The following is a 15,598-nucleotide window of genomic DNA, read 5'->3' as shown; positions in this document are numbered from 1 at the left end:
TCCCAACGAACCATGGCCTGCCCACGGCTTTTTGCTCTACGACAGCCCAAAAACTACAAACCCCCCGTCCCTCGTTGGCTCGCCAATTTCCCAGATGGTATCGATCGAGTTTTCACTGCATATGTTGGCGTACAACAGCGTGCGGGGAACAATACAGGTCAGGTAGGAATCTCGTCTCAGATAGTCGAACGGATCCAACGATGGCTTGTGGACCCCCAATATGCTCCCAAATCAGTGGAAAATTTTCATGTACTCGACGGCAATGACATTCCAAATTCGACAGTATTTGTTTGCTACTGGGATAATAATGAGAGATACGAAGAGAGCTTGAAAAGTTTAAACCTCGCAAAGCTTCATCAAGCACTTCACCCTGAGGATCGTCAGAGCGTTGGGCTTTGGTGTGAGAGGTTTACGACTCAAGTTTCGCGTCTGGAGACAAATTACTCGGGTCTGGATTATCTACCGGGCCTTGCCCGGCTCCCTGGGACCAATATCGTTGAGCATACGCGCTCAGCCTACTGGGGTGCCGCGCGAGATCGAATTCCGGCTTCGGCTCACGACCTATTCGGGTTGGACAAGTCTTCAGTTATACCATTCGATTCAATCTCTGAGACGGACAGCCCGCATTTGGTCGGCACAAATTACGATAATCTGGTTCACATCCGCTCAGGCCAATTTTGGGCGAACTGCGGCGATGAAGAGACCAAGTCATATGAGGAGAACCTGGAACCGACGCTACGAGAAGGTCTCACGTACTTATGGCAAAATCCAGTTGAGAGTGGCTCCATGGGTCTGAGATACTTGAGGAACACCCCGCATGGTTTGTCTCAGCACGAGACAAATTCTAGGGAGACCTGTGTGACTGGGTTCTTCAGAAACCTCTCTGATTTGGAAGGGTGGGCCAAACGACACCCATCCCATCTGGCGATCTACACTGGTGCCATCAAACATGCCAAAAAGTTTGGCGAGTATCGGAAATTCCGAACCTGGCATGAAGTCTCGGTATTGAAACGTGGTGATGCACATTTCGAATATTTGAACTGCGCTCCGACAACAGGGGTGCTGGGAAAGGAATTACTCAACCCATAGCCTCACGATAATGGATACTTATTTGTTCCGCATCAGGTCAAGGAGCTTGCGAGGCGTACGAATCAGGCAGATTAGCTGTAATGATCTTTACATGCCAGCTGCCATTCAATAGAATGATTCTGCATTTTCTGAGCGTACTTAAAGATAATTTTAGATCAGGATATTCTAATTTCATAAGAAATAAGCGATCCAGTTAAACCGTATTAGGAAGTTGGTGGTAGTGGGGCCGCAACAATCGGTATTAGTTGATGTATTATTGAGTGAGCTTGGAGTCATTTGTTAGGGAGAAGTATAAATATTGCGTCTACTGATTGAGGTCTGAAGGGATAGAACTGGTGGTTTCCACTTAAAAAGCTTTAGCAAGAAGCAAAGCAAATGGACGACCCACCTTTAAAAGGGAGTTAAGAGAGGGTGTGTACATGCACAGCGTTACCTCGAATATATGGACTTAAAGTTCATCTAATACTTCGGTGCTACTTACTGGAAATGTGGAAAATGTTAATTATACCATTTGTGAATGAGAGCTGTCGTAGACTCTCTCATGTAAATCTATCAATGCAGTGAACACTTTGTATTGAATCACACCTTTCCTAGTTCCTAGGCTTCAGTTCATGATGATTGAATCCGTCAATGCAGCCCATTTAAACAGATGAAACCGGAAAATCCAGTGGGATATTGGAGCAATTTCTTCAATTTTGTTCATATCACATGCCACGCGAAGAAGTTCTGTTAGACATTCGTCTTGAACGGCAGGACGTGACGAAACTGGCTGTCCGGAGACTATCACCGGTTTATGGCAGTGCGGAAACAACCTCTCCCCACGCCCCCTACATCTCCACAACTTACTACGGACCTCTCGCTTGTCGACCAGTAATCTCTAAGATAGCTTGTCGATAAGGTTGCCCGTAAAGTTTAACCTGAGTCTAACGTGAATATGTGGCATCGCTTTTATTTGTTGGTTCAATCTGCGGCAAGACGGGGCAAAAGCGGCTATTGCGGATATACCATCACCAGTTCATTGTGGTGTGGAAGCCCGCTATGCATCCCTGTATGACTTCGGTAACCTAACTAAACAGGGACATCCTCCTTGTCAACAAGCAGCCTGGTAAGTAAGCTAGCTCCCCGAAACAGTAATACTCGACGTGGATATATGAGAACGGCCTTCTATCTTGAATCAATCCAAACATGGCTTCTACTCTTGCTTTTACTCGTGTTGCTGCTTGCCATGTGGCACCTCGCTTCCTTTCAGCCCAAAAGTCAACTGATAAGGCAATCTCTATCGTTCACCAAGCTGCCAGGAATAGAGCAAATGTGATCGTTTTCCCAGAGTCCTACATCTCAGCGTTCCCTCTCTGGAGTGCGTTGCGTCCGCCAACAGAAAACCATGACCTTTTCAAAAGAATCGTTCAGGAATCTGTGTTCGCAGATGGTCCGGAGGTTCAGGCCCTTCGAGATGTGGCACGCGAAACCAAAACGGTCATCAGTATGGGTATCTCCGAAAAGGCTCATGCGAGTACAGCATGTCTGTACAACTCAAATGTACTTATCAACGTTGACGGCGAAGTCGTCGTCCACCACCGGAAGCTGATGCCGACCTTCTTTGAGAAATTGACCTGGAGTCCGGGCGATGGCTACGGGCTGCGTGTGGCCGATACTCCATATGGCCGTATCGGAGGACTTATTTGTGGCGAAAATACAAACCCACTAGCCCGATACTCTTTGATGGCCCAGAAAGAACAAATTCACATCTCATCCTGGCCAGCTATTTGGCCGACCAGGGTCCCCGCCAATATTTCCAAGCCAGCCAACGAGCAAGCCGGCCAAGGTCCTCGCAACTACGACAATGTTCTCGCCAATCGTTTGCGGGCCGCTGCTCATTGCTTTGAAGCCAAGTCCTACGGCGTCATGTGCAGTAGCCTCCTTGATCTGGAGGCCATAGACGCTATAGTGGAAGGTTCTGGTTCACCTGAGACAGTACGACGTGCTCTGCAAGATTCTTCTCAGGGGATCAGCATGTTTTTAGATCCAGCGGGTGCCCCTCTTCCTGCGTTTACGGTGGACGAAACGACCAAAGTTCAACAACCAGTGGAGTTTCTGCAGAATGAGGAAAATATTATCTACGCCGATATGAACCTCGATAATTGCATTGAAGGGAAGCAATACCATGATGTCGTTGGTGGATATCAAAGACTCGATGTTTTCCAGTTGCAGGTCAATCGCTCTCGGAAGGACCCGGTCATTTTCACGAAGTCTGGTTTCCTGGAATGACCCCATCTATATTGTATCAGAATTTGGTGCACAAATCTATATAATTTCAATTAGATGACAAAGTTGAGAGAAAAAGAATCGAAAGAATCCTTATTACATGTAGCCACAAGCACGATACGGCACCTCTTCTGCCTCTGTGTCAAATCCACCAGTTGCTTGTCGCTAAGCCCAACTAGTCCTACTTTGAAATTACAAAACATAATTGAATGGAAACTTTCCAGAAGCGATATAAAGGCATTGCCCCGCAAGAAATATAACTTCGACTTCCACCATCCTCATAGCCAGGCATCTCTACCTCTTCCCTTGTCTTCAAAGCTATTACAATATCAAAAATCATGGCACGTAACTGTCCAATAACCACGTAATTCAGAACTAAAGATGCCGCGTTTGGATCTTCTCTTGGTAAACCTGCAATTGAACCGATGGGGGTGGTCATATATTTAGATATCAGATCTCTGTGTAGACTGGGCACCTCTGCAACATGCATGGCAGTTTGATCAGCCACGCAAGCCACATTCGTACAGCTAGGATAACTTTCTTTTTCCTAATGTTATGATCATTTGGCACATTTATCAGTACATGCTCCAGTCTAGTACCTCTGGAGGTGGCGCAGGAAGCTTGAAGTTTCAGTAGTGGAATACATACATAATTCTTAGACCCCAACCCACAAACCAGATATGAGAGGTATTTTATGGACTGATGATACCCTAATGACCATGAACTTTCTCTATCAACTCTGAAAACATGGAAGAAACCTGCTCTTCGGCACCACTTTCCCGCCACCGTCCCTTGTCTTCAACGCCAATCTGCTGTCCCTCCACAGACTCTAGCGTCGTAACCTTCACAACGAGCCCAGGACTAATCGAGACGGCGTTCATGTGCAATCCTTGAATAATACCACGCAAGTGATCTGCCGCCTTCCCACCTCCTCTCCCTCCATACGTCACGATGGCCGCAGGCTTGTCTTTCCATTCATAGTACAAGTAATCCAATGCATTCTTCAAACTGGCAGGAATACTCCAGTTGTATTGAGGTGTAACGAAAATGAATGCGCTGTACTGTCGAATCTTGGCGGACCATGCTTGCGTGTGTTGGTGCACGTAATGAGGCGTAGGATCAGCCTCCGGAAGGAACGATGGAATGGCAGGCTCGTTGTACAGAGGGAGACCTTGTTCGCTGATATCAAGTATTTCAAGGCTTTCTTCGCAGTTTTGGCGAGAGATGATGTCGAGAACGTATCGAGCGATGAAGGGGTTTAGTCGGGGCTCTCTGGTGCTGCAGATGACCAGTGCTATTTTCTTAGACATGATGGTGCGGTCGTTTTGCTTGAAGTATTAGATTTTAGACTGACATTTACATAGATGGATCTTCCCTTTTATATCTTGAAATCATTGTTACCTGGGAGTATGTACTACGACTAGCGCGGATATCGGGCAGACTAGCCTTAAAAGAGAGATGGTTTCCGCGGAAGGCCGCGGAGGCCCGCGGATGACCCGAGACTTTACTTCGCACATGTTTGATTACTATGAGCAATATACTTAGTGAGCGAAAGTGCGTGTCCACCTGGGCAAGTGCTCACCCGGGCAGTGAGTGCTCCGTGAATGCTTAGTGACCACTTGGGCACACTCAGTGTGGCATTTCGTCCATTGGTCAAAATATTGGTATATCCGCGGCCAGTACTATTCTTGGGACAGCAACTCGTGTGCCTTCTGAGCGGCCAGGATGGCTGGCAGCGGGTTTGTCGTGGCATTGGCGGAGAATCTCGGTTTTAAACTCGTCATGGTCAGGAATATAGAGTCGGTTCTTGTAGAAGAGGTGGTCGCCTGTTCGTTCGCAGTCCGCAAGGGTAATCTCAGGGCGACGTGTCGCGTCATCGTCTAATGCTTTCAGGATAGACCGTAACTGATTATTCTTAACATGAAAATTATTGAATCCACAATCCCTTCTTTCTGTAGTAGCCTACGATACATCAGAGCACGTCTGTTATCAAATTCTCCCCATGAAGGAAAATGACTGACTCCTGTCATACTTCCTAGCCGTATTGCCTATTGCCCCGAGATGTGGGCATGTCTCGCCCTTGTCATCTAACTACCCGACCCCCCGGGAATCTAGAATTGAACATAGACGGAGATCGGGCACCGGGGCATAATATTAGCATACTCTCGGCTAACTATAACTATTGTTTCGTTATGAACGAGTAGCCTAAGAGCTGTACTCCCAACATAACCGACGTTTCTAGTTTCTGGCATGCGCCTTCATCTGCTCTATACGCAATGGGCGAAGGAGGATATCAGCAGATCAACAAAAGCTTGAATGCTTGTGCATTCGACGCCTATCTGAGCGCTCAGCAGTCGCGTCTCCCAAAGTTACTCGACGTCGACCAACTTAGTCCGCGGGTTCTCCGTGTTCTTGGACAGAACGCCGGCAAGGTAAAAGCAATAAAGCCAAATTCCTTGATATCTCGCTGACAGCACTTTTGCCATTAGTTCACACTTCAAGGCACAAACACGTATATTGTCGGTACCGGACGGGAGCGGCTCATCATCGACACCGCGCAAGGGTACCGCGCCTGGGCGGACTTAATTGAAGAAACATTACATGAGCGATCTATAGGGCTTTCTCATGTATTCCTGACGCACTGGCATGGTGATCACACCAAGGGCGTGCCGGACTTGCTCCGCATGTACCCACACTTGGCTGATAGTGTGTACAAGAATTCTCCCGACTACAGCCAGCAGCCAATTGAGGATGGCCAAGTATTTGCTGTCGAGGGGGCTACAATCCGCGCAGTCCATGCGCCAGGCCACTCGCATGATCATATGTGTTTTGTACTCGAGGAAGAGAATGCCCTTTTCACGGGCGACAATGTACTCGGACATGGAACCAGTGCCGTGGAGCACTTGGGTGTGTACATGGACGCGCTGCAAAAGATGCAGGCGCAGGGCTGCACGGTGGGGTATCCGGCACATGGAGCCGTCATTTCTGATTTTCAGGGAAAGATTGAGGCGGAAATTGGACAGAAAACGCGCCGCGAGACGCAGTGTCTCGTCGCGCTGGGCCGGCTTCATCGGGAGAAAGGGTCGGTTGGACAGGCGGGTAGCGTGACGGTAAATGAACTGATTGATAATATTCATGGTCACCAGCTAGACGAACAGGTACGGAAGAACGTTGTAGGCCCGTTCATCGATGAAGTCCTCTGCAAACTGGCCGAGGATGGCAAAGTCGGATTTTGCGTGCGCAAGGGAGTAAAGAAATGGTTTGCCTTGATTACAGGATAATATACGATGTTAGGTTCTGCTGTGAAATAATATTTCGGCGTTCAACCGTGGTGCTCTGTGAAAATGAATTGTTGAGCAATTTGTCAAAACTACATCTTCTGCAAAGTTGTTTCCCTTTATAATCTAGAAATGCCATGGATCTATCTTCCGGGGCATCAGTTAGGTATTTATAGTGGAATGGAGTTGAAAATCATGTCCGGATTTTCTTTATCTTCTATCCATCGCTCCGTCCCTCCATCCATCCCGTATACACACTCCTTACAGCAGAAGACGGTATGAGACGATATGGCAAAGCGGCCTGTTGGACTTGGTTTCCCTTAAAAGGACTTTCAAGGAAATTTTGGGCTCCAGAAAATTAACCTTAATGCGCCACGGATAGATACGGTCTTGCTAGCCTTCACTGCGAGTTGCCCGTGCACCTCATTCTATAAATGCCCCGAGTGGCTGATGGCTGATCAAATATTGCCCGACGCCAGACATTACCATACAAGATCTCCTGCTTCAATCGGTGAAATACATCACGTTTGCCACCTATAAATATCAGGTCTGGAATCAATCTTCATTTGGTCAGTTTGAAGATTGCAAGCATCAGGTTTCATTCGTCCTCTCGTATACTATCTATAAGCCTGAGCCATACGGTAACTCCATTCAGTCGCGCAGCAGATATGCCTGCCTCCCGAGATGTCCAGGCAGCTACGCTGGAAAAATTTATCAACGGATGGAAGAACTGGAATGCCGAGGAATGGATGTCTACTTTCTCCGACGACTTCACGCAAGTCACTCTCCCATTTCAGCTTGGCGTTACCACCAGAACGCGGACGCAAGTCGACCACATTCTTCCAGCTCTGATTGCCACAGTCAGTTCATACGAGGTAAGAGGTACGACTGTCATCGCAAACCCGGGTGTACGCTGATTGGACCTTGACCAAACAAAGCTCACAGTCCACCATGTCATACATGATTCCGATAGAAACAAAGCCGCAGTGTACGCCTTGTCAAAGGGGGCCCTTCCGTGGGGCCCCTGGCAGCTGGAGTACGCAGTGTTTATCACATTCTCGGAAGCGGGTGACAAGGTAGCGGTCCTGGAAGAGATGCTGGATTCGGTTTTCCTGCAGGACTTTGGGCCTAAGTTTGCCCAATATCTAGAGGACAACGGCGGGCCTCTTGCGGTAGCTCAAAGAGCAAGGTCGACAATTACGAGCTAGAGAACGGGCCCTTCCGCTTCTGTCGGTAGTATTTGACAGTATTGGGTGAATTATTTGGGTTGATTGCATGCGTCTCGAATGGCTTGAGACTGGAAAAACTTAATTCTCTCCATACACCAGACAAACATCATAATAGTCCGCATCAAATTAGCTCCATACTCATATATTATGGAGCAATCTTCGTAAAAAGTTTAGGATTTCACTGTAGAATCCGCATTGCTTTTCTGAGAAGTCAACTAGAACATAACTATCTAGACCCAGAAAGATGAAACACTCTACCACTCGTCATAAACAATGAAAGGCGTAGACAGCATAAAATGGTCATTATTTATCCTCAGCGAAGCCTGCCCACAATATCCGCGGAGAGGGCACGGAGACGCTTGCGTAAATCATTCTCAAACTGCTCCAACATACAATGAGAAAAAGGGAACAAACTTTCCATGCACAATATATTATCCGAAACGCCTGTGCTGGTGAGATTCTGGGGTTCCGCACGTCCGCCGTCGGCTTGGAAGCATTGGGAGAGGATGTTGACCAATCGCTGCACGCGGTGGAGCTGGCCAAAAACCTGCTGCGCGACCTTTCGGCTTAGGGTCTCGCGATAAGTGCAGGAGATGTCCTCCAGCAATTCCATCTGTCCTGAGTCTGGAGAATTCCATTCGGAAGCGTCGCCACCTAGTCCCGGTATTTGTCGTAACACCGCAGCATACCGAGCCAGCACTTTCAAAATGATCACGGATAGTACCGCCAGTAGATACCCATCTTCCACAGGTTTCTCTTGTAAGATATCGCTAATCACCTGGACTGTCTGCTCATTTTCTGTCATGACGGATTGGATGGTCCGCACGGGGTGGAGTCCGGCATGACTTTCCACCGGCATTTGATTTAACCAAGTGCATGAGGCGGATGAAGGAGTATCTTTGAGAAGGGTCAGGGCGCGAGCAAAGCTGCAAATCTGCCCTGAGCTATGCCCGTCGGCCGAAGCAGGTCGAATGTCCGTCGGATTTTGCGGCGGAGCAACATTTGGAGCGACCGCCGCGTCAACGGCGGACAATTGCGGAGGTAACGTGGTAGCTCGACCACAGTCGGATAAATTGTTCGCTCCGCCCAAATGATGAAAGTAGGACGAGTCTGTTAGATCAATTGCATCGGGTAGGTCCAGCATTGAAAACGCGACGTCGGAGGTGGAAAAATCGGTGAAATTGAAATCCAAGGTGGCTGGAGTCGAGATTGTCTGATCTCCCAAGGGATCATCTAAGGACGAAGGTCCCGAAAAGATGTCTGGAAAGGCCCCCGGCGGTGATACGGGTGACAGCTGCATCATCTCCGGCTCTGATAGATCGATTGTCGAAATGGGAGCCGCCGCCGTCACCGTCACTGCTGCCGTGGTCGTTGGTATCGTAGCGGGTATATTCTGATCTCGGGTCACTGGGATGGGTTGGGATACTCGGCTCCCGGGCTTGCGTCCTGCACGTTTGGTAGCAAAGTATTCACATGGTCTGCCTTGTTTTGTGCAGCGAGCGCAGGTCGGCTTTTCCTTGCTGCATTTGATCTTCGATGCGGCACAGCGGTTGCAACTCTCCCGCAATTTGAGACCGGGCGATTCAACGCTAGTGCGACTAGGAGCGTGTGGGGATCGTGTTGTGTCCATTTCTCAATCCTGGTCTAACAAGTCTCCGGATGAAGGCACACATCATCTGAGGCAAACGGCGGACTGCGGCATTTGAGGGCTCGAAAATGGGAGCTTTGGTCAATAAGCAAACTCAGAGTTTCCTGAGGCTTTTGATTGCGCTAGCAAGGATTGCGTCGTTTGGGGCCTATACGGAGACCTGAGCGAGCCTGATACGGAAAAGGAGCGTCTTCCTTGTTAGGTTACTCCTTCGCCCCCAAAATCACAGCTATCAGGAAGCGGGCCGTCAGCCATGGAGCTGGAATACTCATTCATCGTACTTTTGGTGTATCATGGCCCCGACACTACGATATGAGAAAGACAGATACGTGAGCTTGGGTTCCCGCTAGACTGAAGAGCAAGTAGCAAGTAGAGCAAGTAGATCCCTCTGAGGCTCTGAAGATTACATTGTGGCAGATTAATCCGGGATATCCCGGAGTCAAATCTTCAACATGTAGCCAAGGAGTTGGCGGGGTTTGAGTTGCAGTGGTTGAGTAATATGAGCAAAATTTTGGAGCGATAGCGATTAATTGTGGATAGACAAACTAAATTGAAGTCTTGAGAGATTGGTCATTACTTTTACGGTCCAGAGACTAGATGAGTATCCGTGATGCAGATCGCTAATGCATGCTTTATAATCTGGATTGCGTATGCTGCCAGTTCACCTTACCTGCATGCCGAGGAATCGTATAGAGAGGGGTTACATTCTTCACTGCCACTCAGAAGCCGCTTACTTCTTATCTTAGGTATTAATTGATAGATTACCTCCTAGGGCTAACATGCTGTAGTTCTAGGCTCGTCGAACTTGGAATTAGGCCATGCCAAAGCCCGCTAAACCCCACCAACACCGGGAGGCGCGGGGGGCCCCGCGCCTCCCGCTGAATATTCCGAGGTCTCACATGTATACTTTTAGGTAACTTAATACCGTATCCAGTAAGCGAGCCTCGTATGCGAACGCCGCAGTCAGAATAGTATAGTGAAGTCAATATCTCAGAACGTGATAACACAACAACTTCCTATTTCATAAGAATATAAAAATAGGACCGTAATCTTACTATCTGAGGTAGTATATGCATAGGCCCGACATCCTTATAGGCAATTTGCATGCTTTTATTCATGGTCCGTATATGCCTGATACTTGATCTCCAACGCAACGGTACCATGCTTCCCTGGCGACTTGACCCGATTCACCAAGACTAGTCTCCCCTCGCCGTCACTCACACCGCTCACTAGATTGACCAACTTCGAGATCCCTAGCTCCTGATCATTTAGCAATTGCAATAAAGACAGGTCTCGAATCCGCATCAGGGCCTCCGCTTCCATGCTTTCATTGTCGCTCTCTGATAGATAAGGTGCGACGAGAACCATGGTGGCTAGCCGATTCATTCGAAGTACATCCAGGTGTGCCTTGAGCTCGGCACTCGTTTGCGTCGCCAAGGAGGAGGATTTCATTCCCGGTATTGGCAAGGGTAAATTGACGATGTAGATTGCGGCGTCGAAAACGAGTTGCTGGGAGCCGAGGACCCGCTGCTGGACGGTCACGCGTGGAGTCGGACGCACTTGTCGTGTCTTATCGAGGAATGCAGGTAGACTCTCTTTTCCAGTCAAGGGCGAGTCACCTATCTGGTTCACTTGAACCGTGAAGCACAGTGTAGGATATTGACTGGCAAGGGCGACCGCTCGCTCGGTGGATCGCGCCCCGACCTGCATGTGTAAAAGCATTAGTTAGAAATAAGACACGGGGATCATGATGACAATGAGAAGGACTACCTCTACAACTGTTGCATTGGCCATCCGAAAGGGCTCGAGACAGGTTAGAACGTCCGTCACTGTATCGCACAGATGTCCCGTCCCATGTCGGAGATATGCATGCCATTGACGCTGCAGTCGGGGCAGCCGGGCCTCTTTTGGCCCGGCAAAGGCAATCCCATTAGGTGCATTAGAGCCGATAATATGGGTATCCGGAGTCAATTCCTTGGATGACGTTGAGCACCGCTTCGTCGCTACTGCCATCCCCAACGCGGCTGGAGTCACTCGTTCAGCTAGGAACATGGTGGCATCCAGGTAAGATGGCTGAATGACAAATGACGCTGATAGAGTGCTGTGGGCTACGTAGCCTGGCTGAGGCTCTTGCAAAAACCCGGCCGTCACCACCATTCGTATCACTCGAGCGAGCTGACTCTCGGGTATGTCTATGAGATCCGATACGTCTTTAATCATAGCACTGCCGTCCAGCGGAATGCACGCGGGCACTTGAAATTCTCCCAGCCATTGCACACAGGCGAGGACTTGGCTCTATTACAGCTCGATCAGCTAGCTGCTCGTGCTTCCTGGAGACGCCTTGAAAGGATGACAGGCGGGGAAGGGCGAAGAGGAAGTTGTCTGCTAACCTGAGTGGCCAGTTGCCTCAAGAAGTCGGTTGGGCCAGCCAGCATGATTTGGAGTCTGTTTAGAATCGCCAAAACCGACTCTCGAGCTCGATGGATCTCTGCTGGAGCTTCGTGTGAAATAATCTGTGGTCGCCTCCCAAGTACTGTAAAATCGGAATAAAGTTGTGCTCTCTGGCAATTTGTTACCAGATTCTCAATTGCAGAGGAAAGCTCCTTGCTTTGGGACTCGAGCTCCGCCAGAATTGTCATCGCGTCTTTTGTTCTTGAAAGTAGAAAACGTTGTGATTTGATGCCAGAATCCGAGCCTCATCTCTAATAAGTCGTTCCGTTGTTTTGGTGTACTCCTTGGCCGAGTGGAGAGTAACTTGAATACAACCATAAGACTAATATTTTAGTACTTTCAAACAATAAATAGCCCAGAGTGGATAAGAAATGTGTCGCCTATGCATAATATACTTTAGCCGATGGGGTTGAATGGTACCTCAGATCGTCTCGGCCCCGAGGGCAGTGCTGCAGGGCTCTCGCCCGCAGGATGGTGATTGCGACGCTCTATTAAATGCACGAATCCGAACAGGGGCGCCAAGTCGCTTAGTAAAGATCCCAGCTATCATGAATGATGTTTTTCCTATCACGCCATAGTAAAACAGTATTCACCCCGAGCGATTAGAAGGAATCGCTATGTGTAGGGTGGCTATTACCACTCGGACTCCTACAACATACACCTGCTACTTGATCAATTCTCCCAAGTTGCCATCGCTGCTCACTGGGCTAACTGTCCCATTTTCCGCATATGGCATCGAACACGAAATATGCCGATGACGCAGGCTGGTCATGGATATTTGATACAGGTGAAAGCCAGGAGGTCTTTGTAGCCCTAAAGGGCAAGCGACATATTAATTCACCGTGTTGTAAGATCTATCTTGGCACCAAGCGCCAAAAGTCCCGATACGTGCTTGTGCCCCAGTGAAAACTCTCGGCCCATTGTCCATGTTCCCGATATTTCGGCTATTTTGGAAGAGCAGCTGCTTACGAAGGCGTCAAAATGTTCCTTTTAACGTCTGTTATTGACAAGACTATATGCTCCGCTAAAATAGATTATCTGCTTGCAGTTTCAGAGACGGAAATAGAGTACAAAATGTCGCAACACCAATTCATCGTCGCTGGTGATCCGCATGAGTATGACCCGGAGAAGTGGGCAAGCATCCCGAATTCACTTCCCAAACGTGCCCCAGAGACACATGTCAACGTGCTGATCGTTGGTGCGGGATTTGGCGGATTAATGACAGCTCTGGAGTGTTGGAGAAAGGGGCATAATGTGGTTGGGATCCTCGAACGAAGCCAGGGTCCCAATTACAGCGGTTGGTTACACCCTTACAGTTAAGATGGCCTCATGTTGATAGTTGCATAGGGGACCTGATCATCATCCAGCCCTCGGCAGTTGCCGTGATGCGTCACTGGCCGGACATGTTCCGCGAGCTGGAGGAAGACAAAGTTGACGCGGCCAGCTACTACGTGAGGCACAATGGCGAGATCATCTACGGACCCTCTGCCCCCAGCTACAACGACCCCGAACATCTTATCGAACGGGACGGTTATCCGTTCGTGGGACCAGTTCAGATCCGCAAGAAGTTCTTCCAAATGCTCCTGCGCCAAGTGGCCAAGATCGGTCTCCGGGTGGACTATGGCCGGCGAGTGGATCACTATTTCGAAGACGAAGCCGCCGACCTTGGTGGCGTGGTGCTGGACGACGGCTCAGTCAGGGTTGCGCATCTCGTGGTCGCAGCTGACGCTTTCCGGTCGCGTTCCGAACTGCTCGTTGCCGGCGAGCATATGCCCACGCGGCCTAGCGGCATGTCGGTGTACCGTAGTGTCTACCCGCGTGAGCTGACCCTGGAAGACGAGGTGGTGCAGAAGCGCTGGCCCAGCGGTGTTTCCACAAAGGAGTACTGGCTCGGACCGGGAATGCATATGGGCGTCTTCATTTCGCCCGAGCTGGTGGCTTTTGGGCTTACGCCGCGGGATAGCTTCTTGTTGGAGGGCAGCACCCCACCAGTGGAATCTTGGGACCCCGACGTGAACCCGGAGGATGTCATTAAGGTTCTGCAACGAGTACCCGACTGGGACCCGGCTATCGAGGTCCTGGTGCGCCGGGCACCCCGAGGCACCATCATTCACTGGCCGCTGCTCTGGCGCAATCTGCGCCCCGAATGGACATCCGCCGGCGGGCGTGTTGTGCAATTGGGGGATGCCGCTCATTCTAGTGTGCCTGCCTCCGCCGCTGGGGCCACTTTGGCCATCGAGGATGCTATTACGCTTGCCTCGTGCCTGCAACTCGCCACTTCCGCGGGCGGCGGCGCCGGTGCCCCCTTGGGTGCAAGGATCTACAATCTGCTGCGGTACCAACGCGTTAGCTGCACGCAGAAGATGGCATTCGTCAACTCGCAGCTTCTGAATGCTTCTACCACAGATTGGGATGCCATTCAGAAGGACCCAAAGCAAGTCCGCCTGCGATTCCCCAAATGGATGTTTCGGCATGATCCTGAGGCTTATGCGTACGAAAAATACGGACAAGCCTTTGCGCATTTGGTAGTTGGCTCAGAATTCCAAAACACCAATTTCCCCTCAGGACACCAATTTGTACCCTGGACAATTGAAGATATCCATCAGCAAATTGCCGAAGGGAAACGCGTGGAAGACTTGCTGGATGGCGATTGGTCGTAGTGCTCCATGAGTATAGCCCTAATCAGAACCATGTGGCCTCGTTCCATTGAATATCAATATAGTTGAAGAAAAGGTCCAATTGAATAACTTATCGTTAGGAAGCCAAATACAGTGATAAAGAATGGGCCATACTAAATAGACCCAAAACTTGCTAGATGAACCCCCACCAAGAATGGCGAGGCCATCGTCAGTAAGGCGTATTAACTGTGATTCACCCAGTATTATGAGCATCATTAGGTCTATTTTTAGCACCACAAAGAGACATCCAAGGTACCTATATATTCGAGTATACCTTTAGTAAAATAAAGTCACTTTTTGGTACATTACTCACTTCTCAAGTATTTGCTAGTCACTTTCAATTCCTCTCCAATTCGAAGTACTAGCTAGTTCTGTAAGTCTCATATAGAAAATGTACCACTGTTTTTGAAAACCCATGTAAAAATGGAGGAATTGGCTTATGGAGTAGCCAGCTCGCTATTTTACGTCGAAATCTCGCAATATTGCTTCTGAAAAGTAAGGAAAATTGGGTAAGCTGCTTAGGGCTAGCTATTTATAGAGCTCTCCGACGCTTCCTAAATAAAAAGGAATTGGAAATGACATGCAAACGCCAGATATAAACAATATACCAAAAATTGACTTCAGTTTATCAGTCTTTTTGTAGTAAATGTGGGTACTTTAGACGTCTCTTACTTCCAGTGCATTAGCAGTGCCTGATAGTGCTTATAATAGGTGTATCACAATTACTTAGCCTTACTGACTATAGTCTAGCCATTTTTGGCGGGTCCATCTAGCAAGTTTTGGGGTCCGTTTAGTATGGCCCTAAAGAATTGTCTTTAGTTTGTTGAGCACCGGACGTTAAGCCCGAAAGCCCCAAGGACTGTACGGATTGTACCCAAATGGTTATATATTCTTCTAAGTTATTCCGAAAGTCCTTAACTAGACTTGATTATCATCTCCGAGCTATCTTGAACCTGGGAA

At 48.9% G+C, this 15,598-nt stretch overlaps 8 protein-coding genes across 8 annotated transcripts; 5 read left to right on the top strand and 3 right to left on the bottom strand.

Annotated features, from left to right (window-relative positions):
- Window positions 1-12: 12 nt before the first annotated feature.
- On the top strand, window positions 13-1,089 carry PENARI_c008G10837 (phenylacetaldoxime dehydratase family protein; the record flags this gene model as incomplete). Its single annotated transcript, XM_022631632.1, has 1 exon — window positions 13-1,089. One exon carries the CDS (start codon window positions 13-15, stop codon window positions 1,087-1,089), a length of 1,077 nt encoding a protein of 358 aa, XP_022488725.1.
- Window positions 1,090-2,274: 1,185 nt separating this feature from the next.
- On the top strand, window positions 2,275-3,357 carry PENARI_c008G02690 (carbon-nitrogen hydrolase family protein; the record flags this gene model as incomplete). The annotated part of the gene is made up of 1 exon (XM_022631361.1): window positions 2,275-3,357. One exon carries the CDS (start codon window positions 2,275-2,277, stop codon window positions 3,355-3,357), a length of 1,083 nt encoding a protein of 360 aa, XP_022488689.1.
- A 707-nt stretch (window positions 3,358-4,064) lies between these two features.
- PENARI_c008G00131 (flavin-dependent quinone reductase) lies at window positions 4,065-4,664 on the bottom strand (the record flags this gene model as incomplete). Its single annotated transcript, XM_022631265.1, has 1 exon — window positions 4,065-4,664. One exon carries the CDS (start codon window positions 4,662-4,664, stop codon window positions 4,065-4,067), a length of 600 nt encoding a protein of 199 aa, XP_022488465.1.
- A 966-nt stretch (window positions 4,665-5,630) lies between these two features.
- Window positions 5,631-6,635, top strand: PENARI_c008G08250 (uncharacterized protein; the record flags this gene model as incomplete). Its single annotated transcript, XM_022631541.1, has 2 exons — window positions 5,631-5,786; window positions 5,844-6,635. 2 exons carry the CDS (start codon window positions 5,631-5,633, stop codon window positions 6,633-6,635), a joined length of 948 nt encoding a protein of 315 aa, XP_022488828.1.
- Window positions 6,636-7,300: 665 nt separating this feature from the next.
- Window positions 7,301-7,840, top strand: PENARI_c008G01637 (uncharacterized protein; the record flags this gene model as incomplete). Its single annotated transcript, XM_022631319.1, has 2 exons — window positions 7,301-7,507; window positions 7,571-7,840. 2 exons carry the CDS (start codon window positions 7,301-7,303, stop codon window positions 7,838-7,840), a joined length of 477 nt encoding a protein of 158 aa, XP_022488678.1.
- A 334-nt stretch (window positions 7,841-8,174) lies between these two features.
- Window positions 8,175-9,491, bottom strand: PENARI_c008G04857 (uncharacterized protein; the record flags this gene model as incomplete). The annotated part of the gene is made up of 1 exon (XM_022631436.1): window positions 8,175-9,491. The coding sequence occupies one exon, from the start codon at window positions 9,489-9,491 to the stop codon at window positions 8,175-8,177; it is 1,317 nt and encodes a 438-aa protein (XP_022488759.1).
- Window positions 9,492-10,619: 1,128 nt separating this feature from the next.
- On the bottom strand, window positions 10,620-11,944 carry PENARI_c008G11993 (uncharacterized protein; the record flags this gene model as incomplete). Its single annotated transcript, XM_022631678.1, has 3 exons — window positions 10,620-11,213; window positions 11,280-11,804; window positions 11,900-11,944. 3 exons carry the CDS (start codon window positions 11,942-11,944, stop codon window positions 10,620-10,622), a joined length of 1,164 nt encoding a protein of 387 aa, XP_022488739.1.
- A 1,090-nt stretch (window positions 11,945-13,034) lies between these two features.
- On the top strand, window positions 13,035-14,620 carry PENARI_c008G01806 (uncharacterized protein; the record flags this gene model as incomplete). Its single annotated transcript, XM_022631327.1, has 2 exons — window positions 13,035-13,257; window positions 13,308-14,620. The coding sequence occupies 2 exons, from the start codon at window positions 13,035-13,037 to the stop codon at window positions 14,618-14,620; spliced, it is 1,536 nt and encodes a 511-aa protein (XP_022488524.1).
- Window positions 14,621-15,598: the final 978 nt, after the last annotated feature.

This window comes from Penicillium arizonense (assembly GCF_001773325.1).
Source record: "Penicillium arizonense strain CBS 141311 chromosome Unknown PENARI_contig008, whole genome shotgun sequence".
NCBI classification, from domain to species: domain Eukaryota; kingdom Fungi; phylum Ascomycota; class Eurotiomycetes; order Eurotiales; family Aspergillaceae; genus Penicillium; species Penicillium arizonense.
The sequence above is the reverse complement of the archived record's forward strand: the minus strand, read 5'-3'. Positions and strand labels throughout refer to the sequence as shown.